This window comes from Podarcis bocagei (assembly GCF_964188305.1).
Source record: "Podarcis bocagei genome assembly, chromosome: 16".
Taxonomy (NCBI): Eukaryota; Metazoa; Chordata; class Lepidosauria; order Squamata; family Lacertidae; genus Podarcis; species Podarcis bocagei.
Window position 1 is genome coordinate 3,419,210 of NC_138142.1, and position 26,385 is coordinate 3,445,594.

The window sequence follows — 26,385 nt, forward strand, 5'->3', positions numbered from 1 at the left end:
GGGGAGAGGGGAAGCCTAACCAATCCGAAAGAACTTTCCAATCCACCTTAACAGATTGTAGTTCCAGGCAGTTGGAAACCTCCAAGGAGCTAAGCAGGTGGGAGTCTTGACAGAGAGAAGAGAGAGAGAGAGAGCGCTGGAGTGCTGTGGTGTTTTTTCCTATCGGGTTCCCCCCTCTTTCCCCCCACCAGCCAACGTGGAAGGAAGCAGCAGCCTCAAAGCAGAGAAAGACCCGGCATGGGTGCCCCGCAACTTCGCACAAAGGAGCCCAAGGAGTTGTTGACCTCTCCCCTGGCTTCGGATTGTGCTCCCCCCTGCTCTTAAACAGTGCTGGAGCGGAGCGCAGCATGGCTTTCCCAGTTTGGTTTTTCGGCTACTGGACTGGAGTAGAAAAAAGCCAAGAAAGCCGGAAGGCAGCCAGAGAAGAGGGCTTTTAATGCACTGTTTGCTCTCTGTTGGTTTTTTGTTTTGATTTGTTTTGCTCTTTCCTCTCTATCACGACTGACTCCTCCGGAGAGCTCCCCTCCTTCGCCTGCCGCATGTTTTCAGTGGATTTGCCAGCAGGCGAAGCTGGGAGAAGAGAATGTAAGTCTTGGGTCATTAAACAGACTCAGGGTGGCAGTGGAAAATTGGAGTGTGTGGCACGGGGGGGGGGGCTGTGTGTGTGTGTGTGTGTGTGTGTGTGTGTGTGTGTGTGACAAATACCCTGTAAAGCTGTGTGATATCTCTTCGAGCCAATTTGGACTTGAAGGTCTGTCTTTGGGTTTCTTTTTTCCGCTGGAAGCAGCAGGAAAAAGTGCTGGTGTTTTTTTGTGCATCACAACCTGAAGTCAGTGCCCTGTTCCTGTGGTAGTGATTTATAGGTTGAATGTCACGGCGTGCGTTTATATGGGAAGATTTGTGCTGTGGGGGGGGGGGTTGCAGTGGGGAGGGATTTAGATGACAGGGTGATCAGCATGGGCCTGTTTGTGCCATGTAACTCTGGGTGTTCCCTAGCAAGAATGAGGGTGGCTGCTGACATTTCCCTCCCCAGGCGAGTGCGTGTGTGGATAATTATAGTTTTGGGAAGCAGGTGTTGGTGTTTTGGTTTTCGTTACTGTAAAGATAAGGGCAGCTGTACCTGCCAGTTTGCTCCTGCAGGGAAGACTCAGGTGTGTATGCTGGAAACAAGACCGCCCCATCCGAATGAGAGAGAAATGGGACACCTGTACAGCCAGGAGTATCAGAGGCAGGAACACCGCCAAAGATTTGGGAGGGCTATTCCTGCTGGGCAGGCACCGTGCCGTGGCTTGTGAGGGAGCACCCTGCAAGAGCCAGGTTGTGGGGTGCTGTATGCATGCATCCAGAATGGACTTCCATTTGCTTTCTCAATATTTGTTATATTTTAATCTCATGTCATCACGCAAGCGTAGGGCGGCATACGTGGCTGGTTGGGTACGCTTCCCCCCACCCCATCCGTTATTAAACACCTTTAGGTGCCAGGCGAAAACACTCCTCTTCAACATGTCGTTTTATATGTGATTGTGGGAGGGGGTTATTGTTTTGTTTTCTTTTGTCCTGTTTTTATTATGTACTTTTTGGTTTTCTTCTGTATTTTTATGCTGTGAACTGCCCTGAAATCATCGAATGAAGGGCCACATACATACAAACTTAATATATAATAATGATATTGTTGTCACCACAACCTTTGGAGTAGACTAAGGTTGCCTAGTGTTTGGGTGGGAATTTGAACCTGATTTCCCACCAGGTTTACGCCCAGCACTTTGGGAGCTAGTCTGGCATAGTTGGTTTACTGGGAGACTAGGACTGGGAGACACAGGTTCAAATTTCTGATGAGTCATGAATCTTGCTGGGTGGGTGGCATTGGTTCAGTCACTCTCTCCCAGACTAACCTACCTTACAGGGTGATTGTGAGGATATAATTGGGGTGGAGGGAATATACATGTTGCATTGAGTGGATTGGGGGGGGGGGGAGGCAGGATATAACTGTAAGAAAGAGATAGTAATCATGGCACTGAGCTCCTGGATGGATGATTTGTGTTCTCAAAAAACAAGCGCTTGCTTTTAAACATTTGACCTGCTATTAATGTGCAGAGCATTTTGCAGTTTCTGATACAACTTCACAACAGTCCTCTACAGCAGTCCATTAAAATATTTCCATTGTCACAGAAGAGGAGCTGATTCTGGGAGGGCTGCATAGATGGTGTACTTTGGGGTGGTGTTTGGCTGAGGTTAGGCTTAAGCTTAAGCCCAGATCATTTAACTTACGCTGGTGCTCTTTCTTTTGAGACATAAAAGGTAATTTGGGACTTTGTGTGTTTTTCCACACAAGTTTTTTGCAAGGTGCTGGATGCAAAACTCAGTATGCCGAGAAACTCAATTTATGTTCTTTTAGGAAAAAACAAACTGACCAATGTTCTAGTCCTTGTGGCTATGATGGGTGAGCTGGGGAAAGTGAAATAAGTTTTCAGCTGCAAGAAGCACTAAGAGAAGGCCCTGCTTGGACATTTTTTTCCTCCACACAATGCCAATCACACGGTGAAAGAAGTGGGGGATCTGAGGTGGCACAGTGGGTCAGTGCATCTGACTGATAACCAGGGATGGCTGTGGGCAGGATCCCTGCATTGCAGGGGGTTGGACTAGATGACCATTGGGGTCCCTTCCAACTCTTAGATTCTATGTTCCCGGATGACTTTAGGGGCCTGCACATTTTAGAATCATTTAAAATCCAGAAGGAACTTATTCAAGCTGATTAGGACTCTGTTCTGCCTAAGGCCACTGTCCAGCTCTCAGGATGAGATGACCCCAAAGGCAGCAGAGGGGGAAGGGAGGAGGACATGCTTCCTCCCCCCCCCCACAGTACTAACATATGTCTGAATAGGAACAAGGGGGCCATGGGATGCCCTCCAGGTGTTGCTGGGCTGCAACTCTCATCCTCCCTTGGCGGCTAAGGCTGGTGAGAGTTGGCTATCACTGGGCTAGAGATTGCTTTGCCCCTTGCTCTTTTCTCTACGTAAATTATTCAAGAAAAACAAACACACTCATTTTACATAATTCATGTAGATTGCAGAATTCAGACTTTTTTTAAAAAAATGCAGGCGTTTGTTTGTTTGTTTGTTTGTTTGTTTGTTTGTTTGTTTGTACATCCTACTTGCCTGCCTTTTGTCCCAGCTTCCAACCTGCTATCTTTAAATAAGGGTGGGTGGGCTATGAAAAGAAAACGAGGTTGTGCTTCCTAAAAGGGCTATATGTCCTGGCCTAAGATGGGATGTGCCTTTGAAAGGACTCAGAATGTTTAGAAGGTGATGTTGCTCCTCCTCCTTGAAGTTTTGGCCATTGACTTAAACACACAGTAGAAGGAGGAGAGGAGGAAGTGGCAGAATGGACAGTAGTATTTCAGAACAAGAAATGCTCTCTTTCATTGAAAACAAGAGTACCTCCCTGCAAGGAGAAAACTAGCACCAAGAGTGAACTTGGGTTTCAAAATGGTACTCCCACCTGCAGCCTGGAGGCAGTGTCAGGACTGGACTCACCTATCCCATTCTCCGGCATGTGTAGATCAGGCCTTGGTATGTGTTTGACACAAGAAGTTCTTTGAACTGAGATTGTGGGTCTTTTCCCTGACTCCTAGATCTTTACTAGATCTAGTCCACCCTTCATCCCTGAAAGTATTTTTCTGTGGTCCTTCCCAGTTTTGGTAAAGGTGTGTTACGGAGTTTTACTCCAAAGGAAAAGCAAAAGTTGCAAAAGGGAGAGAGAAAGAGACTCCCAACCTCAAATGCTGCCTGTCTCTTTAGACTTTTGTATGCAATATCCTAGCATGTATATATTAAATCAATCCCAACAGCGACATATAAAATAGTATAAGCAGTCCGGATGTCCAAATAGGTATCTAAACAAGACTGATAATGTCATGACAGAGAGAAGGCTTAAAAGGCTCTTTCCATGGCCGGTTTCCCCCCATTCTCCATTTAATTATTTATTTTCCTGCAGCCCACGTAAAGTTGAGATCGCATAGGTGAAATCATCGTATGCTGTGAGTTGCCTGTACTGCCTTACTATCCTATCTTTCCTACTCAGGTGCTCAGGGCAGCATGTCCTCCAGGAAAATCTGTCCTCCAGAAACCAATTCAGGCGTGTTAATAGAATGTGAGTCTCATGTGCCCTGGAAGACAAGACCCAGCTTGGCATGCTGGGGACCTTTAGATCTCAGTTTCATCACTCTGGCAGCTTAGCCTGAGACTGGACCTGGGCCTCTTGAAATACACATGTTTGCTCCTCTCCTAACCCAGAGCAGCAGGTCAGAGCCCAGCAGTGGGCCTGCCTTATGGTGCATACTGAACTATGGGCAATTCTTCTTCAGCGGTGAACATAGTGGAGAAAGTTAACAGCTACCTGCGTCAGACCATTAGCTGCCTAGCTCACTACTGCCTGTTCCAGCACACAAGTACCTTCCAAATGTTTTAGACCCCCTGGCTATCATGACCAATGGTCAGGGATGATGGGAGTCATGGTCTACAACAGGGACGTCCAACTCCCAAGAGACTGCAATCTCCTCACAGAATAAAAAAACTGGCAGGGTTCAGGTCAAAGAAAGTCCCGTTCTTGAGAGAAAAATGTCAAAATTGAGTAAAGGGGAAAAGTCGCTCACCAAAAGATCGTTAAGGAAACAATCTGCCTCACAGCGGAAACTCCGTCTTATGTTCCAGCAGTCATGCGAATATGGAGGACGGGGCGAGGGGGGCGGATGCTCTTATGCCACCCCAAAGGAAAAGGAGCCTGCCATCAACTCTGGGGATCAACTAGTCAATCCTGCTTGACCTGTTGGACATCCCTGGTCTATAACATCTAGGGCCGCTGTATTGAGGAAAGCTGGTCCAATTCCAACTGGCAGTGGGTTTCTAAAATCTCCAGACAGATATTTCCCCCCAAAGTGTAATTCAGTAGTCTTTCCGCCAGCATCTCCTTTGTGGCGCTCCCCTTTTGGAGAGGTTCTACCTTTACTGTCGCCCCCCCACCCCCACCCCCCATTTGGTGGACAGGTAAAGTTAGAAGGGTTTATTTCTTTCCATTTAGAAGGCATTCTCTGCTGGGCAAGTCTTTTATTTTCAGCTACATTTTATATTTTATCTTGGGCTTCCTGTTCGACTTTTTATATACCAGTTTTTCTGCTTCTCTTGCTTGGTTAGTGTAAATGATTTTTATCATGCTGCATTTCTTTGTTGCAGACACGTTTTTGATTTTCAACATTTAATTTGCAGTGTAAGTCACTTAGAGCTGTGCTGGTGTTTTGTCCGCTGCCGTCTCCCTCCCCCAGCAGTATCTAATAAATCTCGTGAGTGGGTTCTCCCTTCTTGGCAGCTTAAACATTACCTTTATATACAGAAAGAAGATTCTTCCTCAAATGCCAAGCCCTTGACTCGACTGTGTAGCTGATGAGTGTCTGCCAAAGTACCTTGGTGTTCCAGGGGCTTTTCACCAATCCGATTGGGGTTCCTCTGTGGAAAGATGTCCCAGTGCATTTCCTAACAGTTGAGAGCTTGCTAGAAAGGATAACTCTGGTGTCCGCAAGGGTTTTGTGGTCTCTTTGCGATTGTAAACTGCCCTGTGATCTTCGGAGGGAGGTTGGCATATAAATTTAATAAATAATAATATTGCTGGAAAAGGACTCCAATATTGTTATTTTTTCCTGATATGGCCCCTGGGAGGGGCTGTGTTAGTTGTAAGTTACCTATACAACATGCTGGTTGTTGTTGCTATTGTTGCTGCTGCTGTTTTTCAATAGAGCTTTGTGGTCAATATGACCTGTCATCTGTCAGCCATCGTGAGTTTTTAGTTGTTTTATTGAATTTATTTCAGTGGCTGAGCACATGCCTTGCCTGCAGGAATTCCCAGGTTCATCTCCTGGCACCTCTGTCTAAACTGCCTCCATCTTATCTGGATTGAGGTTCAGTTTATTGGCTCTTATCTGGTCCATTACTGAGGCAAGTCCAGCACTTCCACTGCCCCTCCTGCAGATGTAAAGGAGAAGTAGAGCTCTGTGTCATCAGCATATTGCTGGCAACATGCTCCAAAACACTGGATAACCCAACTCAGCGGTTTCATATTAGCATGTTTTGGGATTGGTTGACTTGTTTTCCATCTTTTGTGTTGTTCTTTTTATCGCTGTCTCCTAAGGTGAGCCATCCAGGGGGGAAAGGGTAATGTGAGTCTTGAAGGGACATTGAAATACACAAACCAATAAAGGGCTAACAAAATTTGGGAACCTTTGGTTTTGGAGCATTTGTTTTAAGGCAGGATTTTCAGCAAGCTGGCAATTTTAAAATAGTGTTTTCTCTTGGGTTGCTTTTTCATGTGGAGTGTGTAAAGCATGTGTGGACCCGTTCCTTCCCATAACCACCTCCTCATGCAGCTCCTGTTGGCTTTGGCCCCTCAGGGGGGGTGAAGGAGGCGAGGTTCACAGGCTCTGTGTCTTCTCAGCCAACCCAAAACTTCTTCTCAGACCTGAACGGTGAGGAAACCAGGAGCCTCAGGAAAGGGTGGGCTACACCTGGGAATGACTGGGCATGTCATACTGTCCCATTAGTCCCAGCTATTTAGCCAAGGGTTGAGGATGGTAGGAGTTGGAGTTCAAAGAATCTGGAGGGCAGCAGGCTGGGGAAAATAATTTTATGGGGAAGTTCCTGTAATTGTGTTTATTTATTATTTATAAAAAATAAAATGCAAATTTATTAACAACGTCTGTATAAAGGTAAATAAAACCTCTATGGGAGGGAATATAGTGTGCCCCAAAGATTGGCCCTGTCTGCAGTTCATGGCAGTTGGGTATGACTTGCTCTCTTCAGAGGCTTGCCTTCCTTGAACAGTTTTTTGTGCCTAGAAGTTTGAGTGCAAGGTCTTCTGAAGTGTTTGAGCTCCTCTCCTCCCTGATCGCTGACACCCAAGCAGCACATCACTCACCTGGGTGTGGAGCTGGATTCAAAGCATGAGGTACTCTTCTTCAAGCACTTTTTTGCTGTAGGTATTGCCCACATGTTTTGAAACCTATCTTTGCAGCCATGAGTGCTAGAAACATGCCTATTGGCGCTTCTTCTTTTTAAATGAATACTGAGATTCAAAGTAGACATGTTGTGATGGAAGAGCGGTGCACAGAGAGCACTGACTCAAAATATCTCTTTTGATGGTCTTCTTTCCCATGCTATTGCAAGGGGCAATAGAGACAATAGCAAGTTTTGCTGGGAGCTGGAGGCACTGCTATACAGTGGTTCCGATCCTCCTGGATGGTGTTAGGGGATGAGTGTTCAGATCCCTGGGCTCTCACTTGTGGGGTGCCTCAGGGTTCCGTCCTCTCCCCCATACTTTTTAACATCTATATGAAGCCAATGAGAGAGATCATCAGGGGGTTTGAGCTGGGTGTTCATCAGTATGTGGATGATACCCAGCTTTACCTCTATTTTAAATCAGAACCAGTGAAGGCGTTGAAGGTTCTGTTTGAGTGACTGGAGGCAATTGGAGGATGGATGGTGGCTATCAGATTAAGGTTGAATCCTGACAAGACAGAAGTACTGTTTTGGGGGAACAGGGGGCGGTCAGGTGCGGAGGGCTCCTTGGTCCTGAATGGCATATCTGTGCCCCTGAAGTACCAGGAGCGCAGCCTGGGAGTCATTTTGGACGCACAGCTGTCCATGGAGGCACAGGTCAATTCTGTGTCCAGGGCAGATGTTTTATTGTGTTTTTAATATTCTTTTGGGAGCTGCCCAAAGTGGCTGAGAAAACCCAGCCTGATGTGCGGGGTATAAATAATAACTATTATTATTATTATTATTATTATTATTATTATTATTATTATTATTATTATTATTATTATTATTATTATCTACTGTGACTTGCTGATCACAGGAAATTATCTCCTCTTCCTTCAACAACAATCCCTCACAGGAACATAGGAAGCTGTCTTATACTAAGTCAGATTAAGGGTCCATCTTGATCTCCACTGACTGGTAGTGGCTTTCCAATGTTTCATACAGGGGTTTCATCCCAGACCTACTTGAAGATGCCAGGGATTGAACCTGGGGACTTCCACATGCAAACCAGATGCTCTACCACTAAACTGCAGCCCTTGTTCTAAATGCTCCCCTTCCTTCCTTCCTTCCTTCCTTCCTTCCTTCCTTCCTTCCTTCCTTCCTTCCTTCCTCTTGGCTTTAATTCTAGTTTCAACCCTTCTGACTGTATGTATGTCTCACTGATCTGCAGGTCTCCTTGAACATGGACGTAACTGGTCAGCCATTTCCAGGATGGTGGGATCCAAGAGTGTCTCCCAGTGTAAAAATTTCTACTTCAACTACAAGAAGAGACAGAACCTGGATGAGATCCTGCAGCAGCACAAACTGAAAATGGTAAATGCAGTGACCTCTCAGATAACATTTTGGTGAACTTTTGCACATCTACCAAGATGAGTCTGCAGTGTCTGGTTTGGATTTATTTACCTCCTGCAGAATTTACCTGGATATAGAGCTGTTTCACACTGTCCATAGTAACAAAACCCAGGTTTGCCACTGAGAGTGCAGTCAGCAGCATATCTGTTCACAATCCTGGTTCTCTGTTGAGTCTGCCTGCACAACAGTTTCCTTTTCTTTTATGAAATGACATTATTTTGTCATATTAACCCTTTTACATGTTTAGGTGTATTCTCAAAAAATCTTAAGCTCACATCTTTTAGAATACATAAATATATATACCGTGTGGAGCGGCCACTGTAAGGATGTTTCTAGGCTATAACGGAGGAATACATATTTAGCACTTAGCGATGAGTTATTGTTGAAGTTCATATCCACACCATACATTTAGAGTTTGTGGTTTCCCCCCAAAGAATTCTGGGAACTGTAGTTTGTTAAGGGTGTTGCAAATTGTAGCTCTGTGTAGGGTAAATTGCACTTCCAGTATTCTTTGGGGGATGCCGTGACTTTTAAAGTGTCATAAATGTGCTTTAAATGTGGGTGTGGACACACAAAGGTAGTTGAGTTGATGTTCTTGAACTGAGTGAAAATACTTCCAGAAACAGGGGTCCACATGTCTGTGCAGTGAAATGTGGTGGAATTTTTCACAGTGCTTCATTTTTCTATGAAAAATTTATCATCTCATAAGTAAACATGAGAATGGGTGCCAACTGCAAATCCAATATTTAGGCAAGCTTGGCAGCTTTAAAGTTTTTAGTTCTGTTTACTAAATAGAAGTAAATTAAGCATGCTAAACACTCCCTAGGGCAGGGATAACCAATATGGTGCTCTCTGGTTGATGCTGGACCACAGCTTTCCCCATCCCTGACCACTTCCCATGTTGGCTTGGGATGATGGGAGTTGTGGTCCGAAGCATCTGGAAGGCACCCCATTGGCTATCTCAGCTCTAGGGCATCAGGGGGAATTATGACGCAAACTGAAAAATTCCCAGCTCAAATTATCCTAATTTGCTTATGAAGAAAGTTTGCTTATGAACTTTTTAAAAAAATAATAATTCTTGAACGTTCACATTACTCTTTGTGGTGTATGAGAGAAGGAAAGAGAAATGTGCTTTGTTGCTGTTCAGAGCACTTTAATTTGACCCATCCATTAAGTGAAGGGCCAGTGATTCCTGGTGAAGGGCCAGTGAGGTGGTGATGACTCTGTTATTTTTATCTGCCTTGGGCCATGTTGACATGTATGTCTTGGGACAAGTTGCTTTTCAGATGGTGCTGGTTTGAATTACGTTGTTGTTGTTGTTGTTGTTGTTGTTGTTGAATTACGTTATTGTTGTTGCTGCTGCTCCCCGCCCCCTGCCCCCCCCTTTAGAAATCCCACGAACTTCTCCTTCTCCATCTTTTCTTGCTGGCGTTGCTACGTGATAGACAGAAAGTAAGCAGGTGAAGCTTTTAATGGCATGGAGATAATTGGAAAGGAAAAGAGCATCCTGTTTACTTTCTATGTCGGGAGCTGCTGCTATTAAAGGCACCAGAGGAGAAAGCAAAGGCAGAAGCTTTCCTGCCTCCCCTGGACCTATTTGTTTATTTTACTAGATTCAGATACTGCTTAATTGAAGGGAAAAAATCCACACACCTCTGGGTGGTTCACACAGAATTATATAAAATATTTATCAGAAAATACTGATAAAATCAACAGACTTAAGAAACAAGTAGATGGAATAGGATTACCAAAATACTGATAAAATCAAGTTTTTAAAAGTTTAAAAATAGGCATGCTGAAATTGCATGTCTGGGTAAGCTTGCCTAAAGAAATTTTTTAGCAGGTATCAAAACGCAATATAACAAAGGTGCCTGCCTAATATTGACAATTGACATGGGGATCAAAGAAGAATTGAAGGGAGCAAGACAGTTGAGAAGCAAGTAGGAGGGAGAGAAAAGACAGTTATAATTGTCATCGTTTGGTCCTTGACTGCCTTGCCCTCTTCAATCCTCCTTTGATCCCCTTGACAATTGTCAATATTAGGCAGGTGCCTTCATCTCTGTGCTGGTGCCTTCCCTTAGTGCTCCTTCTGTTTTCTCTGCTCCTTCATGGGATGCTTCCCAGATTGTGATCCACCTTTCCTATGAAGACGTGCCTAACTTTCTCACTAATAGCCTTCAGTTGACAGGTTAAAACACAGCTGCTTCAGAGGGCATTAGTGACAAATTCATGTATCTGTCTCTTATGGCCTGTCTGGTGATTTCCGCGGGGTTTTTTGCAGCAACTGTTTTCTTATTATGTTGTTAAACAAACTTTTGGATCCTGAAAGATGGACTGGTTGCTCATTTTATAATAACAGCCCCCTCAGCAAGACTAGAACAAGACAAACGGTGGGAACATGGCAAAGGGCCTGTTTTATAGTAGGACCCTGATGGTGAAACTCCCTCCCCAGGTATGCTAAGTGAGCCCCTTCATTGCTCAGCATCCAGCAAGGCATTTCTGTGCCTCTCAGCATTTGATGGTTTTTATTGTTTAGACAATAAAAAGGGATGTGGGTGGCGCTGTGGGTTAAACCACAGAGCCTAGGACTTGCTGATCAGAAGGTAGGCGGTTCGAATCCCCGCAATGGGGTGAGCTCCCGTTGCTCGGTCCCAGCTCCTGCCAACCTAGCAGTTGGCACCTCAAAGTGCAAGTAGATGAATAGGTACCGCTCCGGCGGGAAGGTAAACAGCGTTTCCGTGTGCTGTTCTGGTTCACCAGAAGCGGCTTGGTCATGCTGGTCACATGACCCGGAAGCTCCCTTGGCCAATAAAGTGAGATGAGCGCTGCGACCCCAGAGTCGGTTACGACTGGACCTAATGGTCAGGGGTCCCTTTACCTTTACTATTGTTTAGACAACTTTTTAAAAAATTGGGGAGCTCTTTTTTGAGGTTTTATTCCTCCATTCTTAATTTTATCTTGTTGGAAATTATTTTTATGTTTGTTTTGAAGGCGTTATGACCAAAATTGTGTTTTTTAAATCACAGAGAGAAAGAGAGAGAGAATGGTATAAGTAAATGACTTGGAAAGCAAATACCACACTGCAGGTTTTTGCATCCCCTGCAAAGCAGCAGGAAGGTGAGGAAGTTTTCTGCATGGCAATGTCACCTCACATGTTTTGCAGAGGAGGTGTGTTCTTCCAGCTTGAGATAAAGTACCAGGGGTATCCCAGCTGTCCTGAGAGGGAGAATTATTAAGTTTCCCCCCACCTGCTTAAAAGTATTGTGTTTGAGGCTGTAGATGCTGTGGCGGAGGGCGTACATTTAAGCTCAGTGTGGCTAGAACCTGCTAATGCTCTGCAAGCACTTTGGAGACACGGCAGGCTGCCCTGGAACTGCCGAGTGCTGCAATTATTGTTATTTCATTTTAAAAGCACTGTGGGGGTTCCGGGCTTCAGTCCTAATAGAGCTCTCCCGCCTGGCCCAAGGGGCGCTTCGGAAATGCCACTGAGCATGCTTACTAGCTTGGGAGCGTAAAAGCCTTTTAGTCCCGCCAGGATCTTTAGGGCAGCTTAGGAGGAGTCAGGACAGGAGGGGATTTGGGATGCAAGTTAGCAAAGCTGCCTTCCAACATTTCACTAGGGCCAGTTTTAAAGAAGTGGGGCAGGAAGCCATCTGTAGAGAGAACAACAGCAACAAAAATGAAATGCAAAGGTTACCTTCTGCTCCTGTTTGCACTAGAGGAACATTTTTAGAGGCCTGAAGCCAAAGCATTGGCTAGTAGTTGTTTCAGATCAGTCTGAGAGATGTTGCCTAGCCTGTTCTCCCTAGCCAAGCACATCTCTTTATCCATTTTCTTTCTGTGTTCTCTTATTTTGAAGTCTTCCTATGGCCTCCCTTTCCATATGAAAATCCCTGCCAGATCAGACCAAGTGCATCAAAGTCCAGCATCCTGTTTCCTACAGTGGCCGACCAGATGCCTCTGGGAATCCCACAAGCCAGTGCATGAGTGCATTTGTTGTGCCCTAGCAACTGTTCTTCACAGGACCCTGGATGATTACAGTCATTATGACTAGTAACCAATGATAGTCTTGTTCTTTCTCCCCTCCTCTTCCATGAATGGGTCTAATCCTGCTTTTGAAGCTACCTAAGCTTTTAGCCATCACCGCTACTTACACCTGCAAATTCTTTAAGTTGACAGTGCACTGGGTGAGGTGGTATCCTGACTCTTTCGCCAGTCAGCTTCTAATCTTATGCGACAGGGATAAACGTTTGCCATAGTTTCTCTGGACAGTTCGCTCCCGCTCCTTTCCCAGGACCAGCCTCCTTTTCTCCTAGGTTTCTATTGCTTCTATTCTTTCTGAAGACCTTGCACCTTCTCCCCCCCCCCCACACACACCTTAGTGGTTAAGCCAGTGTAGAGATGTCTAGGGGCTGACCTAGCAGTTGGCCAGCTTGCAGCCCACCAAAGGCGCAGGCCTGGGGAATGGCACAGAAATTGTGCCTTTCTTGTCACCTTGGTGGGGTAATCCTGACACTGGCGTGGGCCATCGCACCACTCGGCTGGCAGTGCTGCATGTTAGTTTGCACAGTGGGGCTCTTTACAAGGACACCACTGCTTGGCTCTCTGTCCTAGCGCAACCACTACTCCCCACCCTCCACTCCCTCTGCTTGCCCCCCAATTGGCTGTCAGCTGATGTGCTGACTGAGAAACACCAGGCGAGGCTCTTTGTGGTCGCTTTCCCCTGGTTTCCCCCCACCTTGACCAATTTCCAGTGCATGTGCCGCTGCATATTTACCCCAGAGAGAGCAAGGGCCATTGACTTAAGGGGGCTTACTTCTGAGTAAAGTGTGCCATGAGGCAGAACCTCTGAGCCTTTCTGCTGGCACCTTGTTGGAAATAACAAAAAGGCAAGTGAGGTATTGTCAGAAGCTCCTGTCGTTGTCTTGCCAGATTTAGTCTTGTGCACCCAGTAAGCCCTATTGAACATGGTGGGATTTACTTTGGAGTAAATATCTATAGGCTTGTGCTGTTAAATAGCCAGTTTGAATCATTTGTGATTGTTAAATTACGTTATTTTCCCCCTGGAGATTGGGGTGGGTGGGTGCGCAAGGGAGCCTAGCTACACCTCTGGGGATGTCAGAGTATTCCAGTGGAAATGGAAACAATTGCTAGTGTTCAGACTATGTGCACAACAGAAATCAACCCAGCAAATGTGATAGATATTTCGGTCGGCAAATGACATGTAATCTTTGCTGTCTCTCTCCCCCCCCCCCCAATTTGACCAATGTGGGGCTTGAACCCACGCCCCCAAGTCTCATGCTCTGAACTATGTAAGCTACGTGAGTTTGCCACAGCAGACAGCAAGACAAATAACATAGGTCTTAGCAGAAGGTAAACTGCAGCATAACAGAAACAGCACTGCATAAGATGGGGGGGGGATGATGCCTTCTCACATTTCTAGATCAGTGGAATCCTTGCCTTTCTGTGACATTATGAGTAGCTCAGCCAATCACTACCAAAGGTTTCATTTATGCTGTGACCTTTAAAGCCCTAAAGGTTGGTGCTGACCTTTAAAGCCCTAAACGGCCTCGGTCCAGTATATCTGAAGCAGCATCTCCACCCCCATCGTTCAGCCCGGGCACTGAGATCCAGCGCCGAGGGCCTTCTGGCGGTTCCCTCATTGCGAGAAGCAAAGCTACAGGGAACCAGGCAGAGGGCCTTCTCGGTAGTGGCGCCCGCCCTGTGGAACGCCCTTCCAGCAGATGTCAAAGCGATAAACAACTACCTGACATTCAGAAGACATCTTAAGGCAGCCCTGTTCAGGGAAGTTTTTAACGTGTGATATTTTACTGTATTTTTGGTTTTTATGGAAGCCGCCCAGAGTGGCTGGGGAGGCCCAGCCAGATGGGCGGGGTATAAATAATAAATTATATTATTATTATTATTATTATTATTATTATTATTATTATTATTATTATTAATAATAATAAATATAAATAAATACAATTCACCACACCCACAAAATCCTCAAGTATGTTACAATATCAATAGTGCTCTTCTGTCTTTTTTTTAAATACAGTGGTACCTCAGGTTACATACACTTCAGGTTACATACGCTTCAGGTTACAGACTCCCCTAACCCAGAAATAGTGCTTCAGGTTAAGAACTTTGCTTCAGGATGAGAACAGAAATCGTGCTCCAGCGGCACGGCAGCAGCAGGAGGCCCCATTAGCTAAAGTGGTTCTTCAGGTTAAGAACAGTTTCAGGTTAAATACAGACCTCCGGAACGAATTAAGTACCTAACCTGAGGTGTACCACTGTACGTCACTTGAGAAAACCTCTCCGACTGCTGTTTTGTGACAGACTTAGTTTGGGACATGTCAGCATACTTTTCTCTCCTGTTTGCGTTTCAGAAATCTTACATGCACAATTCTTCTTCTAGCTCCAATTATTTCCCCCAGCTTCCGTTCCTCGGATGTAGCATCTCAGCTCCTTCATGCTAATTGTTAGGCATCTCCATCTCTCTCTAGTTTATGTCATTAGCCTGGATTGATAATCTTCTTTGGGTGAGCAATTTGAAGCAGTGGCAGTCTTGGGTGTTGTTGTTCTTTTGCATAAGGACAATGAGCACTCAGCTGTTCCTGGTTGCTGCTCTTTTTTCGTTGTTTTTTAAAAAATGCTATTGTTTGTTGGCAGCAACAGATGTTATACAGCTGAATACAAAGCGGAGAGACAAAATCTGCAGTTAATCTAGCAAACTGTTTTCCTAAACATATTTGCTGCTTTGCGTGCGTGAGCGTGCACACTCAGATGGAGGGGCCACCTTCTGGGCAGGAGGAGGAGCCCAGCAGCAGAATTAAGGCTAATTTCTTTTAGTCTGATCAGCTCCAGTGAAGCTGTCCAATGAAGCAATGAAGGAAATGGGAGAAGGCTATAAGGGTCTACATTGTTCTAAGTCACCCCTTTGGTTCGCCTGGCTCAGTGCACCACTATCTCTGATACAGTGGTCAGGGCCAAACCTACCATTAGTCAGAGTGAGGCAACCTCCTTAGGCGGCAAATCTTGGCAGGCACCTATCCCCCAGCTCAGTGGTTCCCAACTGGTGGTCGCACCATTCATATAACAAAAACTACCATAGAGATACCAAAATTTTCAAAAGCAGGGATCCGCCATACTTAGCTAATTGGGAACCAGTGCCCTAGCTGTTTTCCCTGGCTATTCACTCCGTTGGAAGATGGAGCTGTGTGTGCCATGGGGCCTGTCCTGTGCTCCCTCAGTGAGCCTCCTGCTGGCATGTTGAGCTAGGATTCAGCTGCCAGTCCAGTCGGCTTCTCTGTACATGCAGTTGTGTCCTTCACCTCCGGCAGAGAAATGTCTTGAGCCAACCCCAAGAAGGGTTTTTTATACTGATTTATGCTTCTAGTCTTTGGTGATCCACCGCTTGTTGCTGACAGGCCCTGTTCTTCCCTCCTGTATCCGATGACTTCATAGGAACACCGAAACATAGGAAGCTGCTTTGCAGAGTCAGGCCATTGGTCCATCCAGCTCAGTGCTGTGTACACTGACTGGTAGCAGCTCTCCAGGGTTTCCCATGCCTGCCCAGAGATGCAGGAGACTGAACTTGGGACCTCCTGCATGCAGAGCAGATGCTCTACCTCTGAGCCACAACTCTCCTTCTGGTTTAAAACCATGGCAGCCTAGAGCTGACCAAAAAGCCCCCACCTCAAAGCCACCCCCCCACCTTCATAAAACAAGTGTGGGCCCTGATGAACCCACCTTTACAAATGTCTACTTTTTCTTTATGTGGTTTATTTTGTCGGAATACAAATAAGTAATAGCATATTTTAATAGCATGTTTTAAAGAACACCATGAAGCTAGTCTACAAGCCAACAGCTGGCAGATGTTGACCAAATTCAGGTCCTTTGGTTTTGTGAGAGGCTCCTTTTTGGAATTTGCCAGTGGAAGCTAAGCAGAGTTGCAGCCAAGTGAGTGTCCTTAGGCAAGGAATCCTGCAGTTAGGCTTACTTCCAACTGAGGCAGTAAACTTGCATCTCAGCCTAAGTCAAGACTACTTGTGGAAAGTCACAGGTGGGGAAGAAGGATGCTATCCAGATGTTGTTGGACTACAACTCGCATCATGCTGGCTGGGACTGATGGAAGTTGGAGTCTAGCAACATCTGGAGGGCACTAAGTTTCCCACTCCTGGAATAAACTCTCCATACAAAAAATAAGGCCCACATAGAAAGCTAGCATGTCAGGGAGAAGGCTTGCCTGGAATCCATCTCTCTGAGGTGCTGGTTTTCTAGGCTCACCTTAATTAATTAGGAAGCATTTTTATTTCTTCAGTGTTTCTCATGCTTTGCCCTCCCCAAGGATCTCAGGGCAGCTTTTGTGGTTTTCTCCCTTCGTTCCCTCCCCCCAGTGGTGGGCAGAGCTAGGGGCAAAAAGTGGACAAAATAAATGTGTATGTTACCTTTGTTTTAATGGGCTAGTTTGTACACAACCTCACACACTGCGCTCTGCCCAGGCAAGCAAGAAGCATTATCATAGTTCAAGAACATATTCCAGCCAGGCAAAAACATTCAAGGAGGCTGTGGAGCAGGGAGGGCAAAGTGCATGGCCTGGGGAAAGGGGTGTGACTGAAAAGAGCCCTGATGGCCAGGGTGTCAGAGTAGAAATACCAGGTTCAAATCTATCTAATACTGCTCTATGTAAATTTGGGTGTATCCTCCCATTTTATTTTTAACTTGTATCTAAATCCACACCTGTCCACAGAGTTCACTGGGTGACCTTTAGACTGAAAGATAGAGACCTGGCCAAAACACCTTAATGGCTAATCTGTTATTTATTTGTTTGCTTAAAATACTTGCTGTACCCTGGTCTCCAGCTGGATAAGCTCCCAGAGCAATTCACAAACCCGTAAAAAAAGGAAAGAAAAAACAAGTCAGATTCCTGGGTCCCTGTTATCTGAAATGACACTAGACAAAACAAAAAAGGGATGAGACATTATTGGGATTATACACACTGGAAGATGATGGAAGGTTGCTGAAGGATTCTGAGTGAGAGGCAGGGAAGGGAAGATCTCCCGGGATGGGAGACTGGAAGAAGAAAGGGAAGCTCCCAGGTGAGACCTGAGAGGGCCCCCCCCTTCTGTTTGAGACAGGGGTTAAGGTCTTCCTTGGAAAGAGGACTCTGCTTTTTCTTTTCTCTCTTTTTTCCTCTGTTTTTGATTTTATTTAGGTTAGTTTCTTTTATTGTAGGATGAAACAGCCTTAGTAAAATCTTACGGAAAAAGAAAACAAGCAGGCCCAGGCACCCAACTCCTCATGTTATGAAGGTTCTTGCAAGGAGCAACTGGCCTCTCACAGTTTATAGGGGAGGCCTAGGCCTTGGTGGCGTCTCAGAAACAGTGGCGACCCGACCCTTTCTGGAATGGAAGGCTATGGCATCTAGGTTGACTTTGGCAGCCTTGGCCTTCAGGGGCCTTCCTGGAACCCCCTGGCTTGTGGTCACAGGTTGTCTCGCGGGGCTCAGATGGTACCTTCTCCTCCAGTGCAGATTTTACTGCTGCTTTTCGCAGCAGGGCGGGTGGAATTGGTGACTTCTGGGCCCAGCCAGCTAGTGAGAGCAGCAGGTAGTAGAGAGGGCAGTTCTTCGCCATGACTCCTGTTCTCTATTTAAACTATCCCTTTTTACTTTATTTCTGTTTGTTTGTTTGTTTGTTTGTTTGTTTGTTTGTTTGTTTGTTTGATGTTTTAATTGTTATAGCCTTCCATTAAAAACTGAAAATAAAATAAATGAACCATAGTTGCTAGCTCAGTCTACTTCCAATGGATATTGTGAGAATAAAATTGGGGTGAGTTATGCTATCTTGAGCTCCTTGGAGCAAAGGTGGGATATAAATGCAGCCAGGGGTCGCCACTGTGGTGCCCATGGACACAGTGGAGCCCTTGAGGTCGTTCCCCAGTGTGCGCAAAGCCTCTGCCCCTTTAATCCTGAGAGGGGTGACCTTTTCTTCCCTTGAAAAGTACATAGAAAGAGGTAGCAGGAAGAGTTGGGGGTCTTCCCCACTTCCTCTTTCAGCTGCAGGTGCTTTTGAAGGCTCAGATTAATTCTTCTACTGCATCCTGTTTTTGTCCAGATTCCTTGGAAAAGTGAAGCCTATGTGTGCACACTTTCTCTTTCTGTGTCTCTGAGGAGACGGGGGTGCTGATCCCGATGAGAGGAGCATAGAGGAAATGTTTCCACAGGCCCAAATAATAATGGTGGCTAAAAGCAACAGCAGCAACAACTGTTAGCTTTCCTGCCTTCTGTCCACTTCACCACATTGGGAAGCAGGCGCTCCTTTAGGTGTGCTGGGCCAGCCCTCCTGGTGTCTGGGGACGTTGCTTTTTCCGCCACGAAAAGCAAAAGACTCCTACTGCAGAAAAAGAAAGAGCTGGAGGAGGCTTCTTTTCCAGGTGGGAGGGAGGGAGACGCGGCCTGCCTTGTGACAAAGGGACTGTGTCTCCTGTTCCCGGCAAACGCCTTTGATCAGGAGCCAGGAGGAGCATGTGGCTCCCCAGCCCCACCTCGGAGAGCTTCCTGTTTCTCTCTCCCCACATGCGCTGCTTGGATGTTTCCACAGCTTCCCCCCACATGCTCGGAACGAAGTTTAGTTGTTCAGAGCTTTTGAGGGCCTGTCCTTTGGTTAAAGAAAATAAACCTGCCTGGAGAGTGAGGGCTGACTCTCTCTGTTAAAACGGAGTGCAGGGCGGCTTCACAGTCCCCCACACAGAGAAAGGTTTGTCTCCCTCCAGCTGGGTTGTTCCGGGCGGTGCATGGAGTGCTCACTCCAGCCGGTTGCTTTTGCGAAACAAGTGGAGCGTGCGCTGTTGTGCTCAAGTTCTGCTTGCGAGCTTCCCATGGGCCCTGAGAACAGAGTGCTGAGCGACAGGAGCCCTTGGCCTGATCCAGCACAGCAGTTCTTATGTTCTTATCTTAACCTTGCTGTACAATATGCATTGGGATTTATCACCCATGTTGTTTCTGTTTGGTGGCGGCTTTTGGACATCCTAGCTTCAGTGAACCTTTCAGCTGAGGAACAACTCTGCATTGCAGACAATCCTGATTTGGGGGGGGGGGCGGGTGAGGGGGGGCTGTTCAAGGGGTGGGCAGAATTTAGACTGGGTTGCAGTGGCAGACCTCTGAAGGATTTCCAGTAGACCCTCCAGAGCTTGTAACGAGCACTGGATGTAACTACCCACAGAATCTGTTTTATTTGGGGTTTTAAAATATGCTTTTACATTGCTGCTTTATTGGTTTTAATGTTGTATTTTTGTATTAATACTGATTACTTGTTTTCATATTGTGCATTGCTTAAGGCAGTGTTTCTCAACCCTGGGTGTCCAGCTGTTGTTAGACTACAACTCCCATCATCCCTGACCACTGGTCCTGCTAGCTAGGGATGATGGGAGTTGCAGTCCAACAACAGCTGAGGACCCAAAGTTGGAGAAAGGCTGGCTTAAGGAATAAAAAGTGGTTTATAAAGGCTTTTAAATAAATATCTGCACATGCAGATATTATGGGGAGGGGATTTCACTCTCCCCTGCTCAGTGTCCTGCATGGACAAGCGTTCCGTCATGTGAGTCTCTGGCCTGTAATCTGAAGTGATGCTTTCCAGACAACAAGGTTTCCACTTCAGTAAGAACTAGGTCTGGGCAGTGGAACTGCCCCATTAAGGTCCCACCTGTGTGCCTTCTTCTTTCAGAGGGTGACTCTGCCCGTCATTGGCTCTGGCACTACCTCTGCTGGTCTCCCGGCCCTACCGATTACAATGTGCGCTAGCTGCCGCTAGGCCTCAGATAACATGGCAGCCACACTGGGTGATTTGGTTCACCTGAGCTCTGACTTCCTGGAGCTGAGCACTTCACGGGAAGGTTGCAAATGTTGGTAGCAGCAAACAGGCTGTGCTCTGAGAAACATGTCTGTTGGTATTGATCTTCCAGTATGAGGAACACACACACACACACACACACACACACACACACACACACACACGGATAGGCTTCTGAGGAACTCCCAGGCTTCTCCAGAACACAGTTTGAAAGTCACTCTCAAATACCGTTTCCCTAAAATAGAGTAAAACAGCTGAACGCAAACTAGATGGAATAGAGAACGGGCTGCAATTTATTTTGTATTATGACTTAACACATATAAATGTTTTAAGTAGATAAATAACTTTCTTCCTCTTCTGTCCCAAAAACTAATGGCAAGTTAAATGTATTAATTTAAAATAATGTGCGCAACCTCGCCCCTGCAAAATAAATAAATCTGAATTTAAATAACTCCATCCTTTCTCCATCCAAATGCCAAGCAGTTGACCGAAATCAACGGCTCAGAATGCTGCTTCTGAAATCTGTTTGGGCTCAGTCTCTCCTGAACCTCCAGAGAATGGAGGAATTAGTTGCTGAGGCTGTGTGCACACTCACATTTACTCTGCATCTCAAGTGCTCCCACCATTGGTTTGGGAAGTGGTGTACACACAACACTGGCCACAACCTTTATTGATCCTGTGTTTTGATGCATTTTCAAAATCTGAATTGAGAAAAAGATTGACCTAGCTGTGTGTAAAGTCAACAATGTGCGCACAGCCCAGGGCTGCCCACTCTCTTTCTGCCCTGGAAGCTGGAACTTGGTGTGCAGAAGGTAATGTTAACATAGTTGTTCTAAGTATTTTAAATAAGGAGGAGGAGCATTGAGGACAGTTCAGATACCGTGCTTAACTGTGTAGCCCCCCTGGTTGGACCTTCGCCAAGCCCTTCTCTCTGATTTCACCCTTCCTGGCTGTAATTTGACAATATTACTAATACTAGCCTACCTTGCAGGACTGTTGTAAAGTTTCCCAAGGCAATAGAGGCAAAGTGCTTTGAGCACCAGCATAACAATGTGTTCTGTAACTACCAAGAAAGGAAACAAGGCAAAGACAAACCAGATTATCATTAAAGCACTGAAATGAAGGCCTCTTTGTTTTCTGTTTTGACATTTCAAGTCCACTTCCATTGGCTGTGGGTTCCTTCTCCAGATCTCATAATTAAATTCTTATCACAGTGGCCACCTCAGTGCTCTCCAGCAAGTTGAGGGCAGGAAAAGCCCTCTTTTGTCAGTGGGGAAGCATCTGCTTTGCATGCAGGCGTTTCCAAGTTCAGTTCCCTCAGGACTGAGAGAAAATCCTGCCTAAAGTGCTAGAGGGCTGCTGCCAGCCAGTGCAGGCAATGCAGCGCTAAATGGATGATTGGTCTGACTTGGTATAATGCAGGTTCCTGTGTCCCTAGGTTCCCCCACAGTTTTGAGCCTAGAATTCTGCCTGTGCCGCATTGATGCTCCTGCACTCGATGCTTGGATTACGCGGTGATCAGGCGATGGGTTTCTTTTTCTTCCAACCCCTTCTCCAAACTGCACCACGGCAAAAGCCATTCAGGGAGAACATCTGTCAGTGGAGAGCAGTGCGTATTCAAAGGCTGGTTTTGAAGCAGCCTCCCCCGGCCTAATCTCTTGCTCCGTCAGTTCGCATGAGTCACACACAACACGAGTAAGAGGCAGCAAGGCCAAGACCACTTTGCCATAGTAACGAGATCGTAGCTGTGCTCGCATTAGCATCATCCAGTGCCCCAGCGACAGGCTGCTTCAACCGCTGATAATGAGTACTTATGGAAATTGTGTCTGGCAGCAGTTCAAGCCCAGGCGAGGCTTTCCTTGGAAAAGGAAGCGGCACTTTTTGACTTGCCAAGAGCTTTGCTGTTTGTTTTGTTTTTGTTTCTCTGCGCATCAGGCCTGTGAGAGGCAAGTGCTGTTATGCCCATCTCACAGGTGGTGAATTGAGGCAGAATGAACTAGACAAAATAAAATAAATCAGAGAAGGAACTCAAAAACTGACATGGGGGTGGGGAGGCGGTTTTCCTTTTCCTTTTTGTTTCCCCCAAAAAACTCTGGATTCTATCCAGCTAAGTTTTACTCAGAACAGACCCACTGAAGTTAATGGACCTAAATTAGTCATATTCATTAATTCTGGTGATTCTGAGTAGGGCTAACACTGGATATATGCAATTCTCTGCAGTTTCTCATAATGCTTACCATTTGCATGCCACATATTCTTCATCAAAGGCAGGTGGAAAACAACTGAAGAAGTATGATTCAGACAGTGGTTGCAATCACATGTAACTAAACTGCAGCTTAGTGTAGCTTTGCCCAACCTAGTGCTCTCCAGATGTTTTGTACTACAACTCACAGCATCCCTAACCATTGGCCATGCTGGCTGGGGCTGATGGGAGTGTAAAACAGAGGGCACCCGTCTTAGGGAGACTGATTTAGTGCTGTGTGGACAAGCCTCCACAACTCGGAGCAAATCATCTGGGTTGTGTCCTCAATGTTCTTCCTCCTATATAGCCAAGCGAAGGAATTCTGACACATTCACTTTCACTTCCAAATAATTTCGGCTTCGTGTTACGTGTGAACAGAGGGCTGTGGTTTACAACAAACAATGGTTAAGTTGCTAAACAAGTTAACTCCAAACCATGGGCTATGAAGTTGAGCTGGTATCCCTGCTCGCCCTTCCAAAGCAACTGAAGTTGGGGTGGAAAAGCAAGACCCCCCCCCCTCCAATCCAAGTTCCCACAAATCATCCCCTCCTCTGTTTCTTCCTCCTACGGCAGAGCTTGCTAACTCAACCCCAATCCCTACAGCACTGTGGGGCTTATGGCAGTTTAGCCCCATAGCATTCATATGTATTTATATTAGCTTTATATCCTTCCTCTAGGAAGTTTGAGGCGGTATACATGGTTTTCACACACACACACACACACACACACACACACACACTTACTTTAGCCTCACAACAGCCTTGTGAGTTCCATTAGTCTGAGATACACGAAGCAGCCATGTGGGGTCCTGGGACCCATGTGCTGTGCACCTTGCCACCCTCAAAAATCTGCCTCTTTTGTAGCTGGGGTTATTTTAATTTTGGGAATTGTTCCTGCATATCAGTACGTGAACACAGAGCTGAGAAGGGAAATTGTTTATTTTGGGCCAGCAACAACTTTCTTCTAAGAAGACTTCCCAGGTGACTGGCAAGTTTTTAGTAAGGTGGATCTGTGACTTCACACACAAACACACACCATTCCCCTGTGCACTTGCGTTGTAGTGACAGGAGCTAGTAGCTTTTTGGAACATTTGTGGGCTGGTAGCTTTTCATGGGCTTTTGCAAGAATGGATGCATGAATTCAGAAGAAAATGGTGTGTTCTTTATATTGCTGCTGGTTAGCAATTGCACACAACCCAGACACTGTTTAGTCTACACCGTCTCTGGTGCGGAAGGTCTTCCCATCTCTTTTCTTGGAAAACTTGGATTTCACGAATGTATTTGATAAGGGCTAGGCCAGAAAGAAGCGGGTGTTTATTGTTGTGCCTGCAGGGTGGGAAGTGAGGAACTGTTTGTTTTACCTGAAAGTGGGGGGGGGGGGGAGGCAAAGGAGAACTCAACAGCTCTCTGAGCTCAGGTGGCCAAGTCAGTGTTTCCATCGGAACCGTTACATGACGTCATTCCTTGTATGCACGCACAAGGATAGCATTCATTATTGTGTGCCTGGCGACTGTGGGAGGAGGCAGCGGGCAGGTCCCTGCTAGTTTTAGTTATTCAGGTGTTAATGATGGGAAACAGCATCAGATATGAAACACCATTCCTACAGCCCAGGTGAAGCCGTCTTTTGAAAGGCGTCACCCTTGCTGATCTTTCTCACCAGGTGTTTCATAAAGACCTGAAAATGGTGACTATGAGTATTCATCATTCATCCAGCACTTTTACTGTACAGAGTGCTTTGTTTGCAATCATTCACCCTTGCAATAGGACTCCTTAGATGGGTCATTATTATACCCATTTTACAGATGAGTGGGGCAGCTGAAATATAGCAACTTTCCCAATGCTTTGGCTGAGCTAGTTTTAACCTTTTTAACAACAACAACAACAACAACAACAACATTTTGTTTATTTAAAAAGTAAACAAAAAGAACCAAAGCCCTCAAGCCTAACTAAAGGACATAAGAATCATGCCAAGATAGACAAGAAGTCAATCTAGTCCATCATCTTTGTTTATTATAGCTGGTCAGTAAGCTGCCTCCAGGAAGCCCATAAGTGCAGGTATCTAAGCACAGCTCAGGTGGGGCATTACGGAGAGGAGCCTTTGCCCCAGAGTTGTGCTTAGCTCCCCGACTGTGGAGAGAGGCTCGCCTGGTGCCATCATTACATCTCTCTAGATGCCAGGCAAAAAATATTCTTTACCCAGGACTCTTGTTAGTATTACAATTATTTTACTATTAGGCTGTCTGTCTGTCTGTATGCATTTTACTATCTTTTTATTATGTTTCGATCATTGATGTTTTGTAATGTGTTTCTAATATTGTACACTGTCCTGAGATCTTTGGATAAGGGTGGTATATAAACAACAGCAGCAGCAGCAGCAGCAGAAACCAGGCTTTGAGTGTTGTAGCTGCAGCTCTCTGGAACCAATGATCAGCTGAAATCAGACCAGTGGCTAGTGTGATGATGTTTAAGCATCTCAGGATACATTTTTGTTTAGGAAGACTTTCCCTGAGGTGTAACTCAGCCATTTATAGAAGATCAATTTTATATTTGGCAAATTTGTATCATCTGCCAGGTTTGGGGTAGCATTAAGCTAGCTGAAGATCACCCATAGTAAGTGCAAGGAAGAGCAGAGTAACTTAGTTGTTAAGGCCAGAATTCTTCAACTTTGGGTCCTATAGCTGCCCATCATCTCCAGCTTAACCAGTGGTCAGGAATGGTGGACGTTGTCATCTGGGACCCAAAGTTGAAGAAGACTGGCTTAGACCAATGACCAAGCAGACTCCCTGCCCCAGTTCTGCTGTGACCATTGGCATAATTTCATGCAGGTGGCGATTCATGAGGAGGCCAGGGAGCTTCCTTGTACGAGTCAGATCATTGGCCCATGTAGCTCAATATTGTCAACACCTGACTAACAGCAGTGCTCCATGGTATCCGGTATTATTCTCTCACAAGCTTACCTGGAGATGCTGGGGATTGAGAAAGAAGGTGGTCTCACCTCCTTTTGGCACCAGAGGTATGTGACTCCTGATGGATTTATTCCCAAAGGAAAATGGCCCTCAAAAGATAATGGTTGCTTCCCTCTGCTCAGCTGATAGGGCTTTGTACTCGGCATCAGACTTTGATGCATCGATTCAGGTGTGGGGAACCTTTGGCCCTCCAGATGTTGCTGGACTAAAACTCCCATCATCCCTGGCCACTGGCCATGCTTGCTGGGGCTGTTGGGAATTGTAGTCCAGCAATATCTGGAGGACCAAAGGTTCCCCCACACCAGCATTGATACTTAGCTATTGCATTCAGTTGTGTAGCGGCCACTAAGCATTTAAAACACAGCTTCTCCCTTTGAAACACCTGAGGCCCAGGGCTGGACCCTTTCCTGATCACCACTCCTCCTGTGTTTTAAAGGGGAAAGACATGACCTTTTAGCCACACCAGTTAGGTAATTAATGTTTGACATGGAACGTGTCTCTTATGTACTCTTGTGAAAGCCTTCTGCATTGTCCCTAATATTGCCTTAGACCTCAAAATACACTTTGTCAAAATGCTTATTAAACGAGAGGAAGCTGTTTTTATCTTGGTATTGGCTGTTATCAAGATTAGTTGCAGCAATTTTCCTGTTCTTGCAATTCAGTATTATCACGAAGGTGATGTTTCCATTTCTGTTTGAAGGGGGAACGTCTCAATTAAGTGTTTGGCAATGTGTGTAGGGGTGCACCACTTTTTAAGAGCTTTTACTTGGTTGCTTTTAACAACCCACACAACAAGCTTTTCCCAGCATACAAAGATGCAGTGTAGAGAAGCATCTCCTTACAGAGAGTGAAATCTTTCCAAAAGAAGAAGATGGTGATAACCTT

At 45.8% G+C, this 26,385-nt stretch overlaps 1 protein-coding gene across 23 annotated transcripts in view; it reads left to right on the forward strand.

Moving 5' to 3' along the window:
- NCOR2 (nuclear receptor corepressor 2) overlaps nt 1–26,385 on the forward strand; it is a 389,949-nt gene that overhangs the window by 271,400 nt on the left and 92,164 nt on the right. For all 23 annotated transcript variants that reach the window (XM_081174437.1, XM_081174422.1, XM_081174418.1 and 20 more), the window contains one exon: nt 8,254–8,396. In XM_081174437.1, coding sequence (XP_081030563.1) covers nt 8,254–8,396 — 143 coding nt within the window. The remainder of the gene's footprint in view (nt 1–8,253; nt 8,397–26,385) is intronic.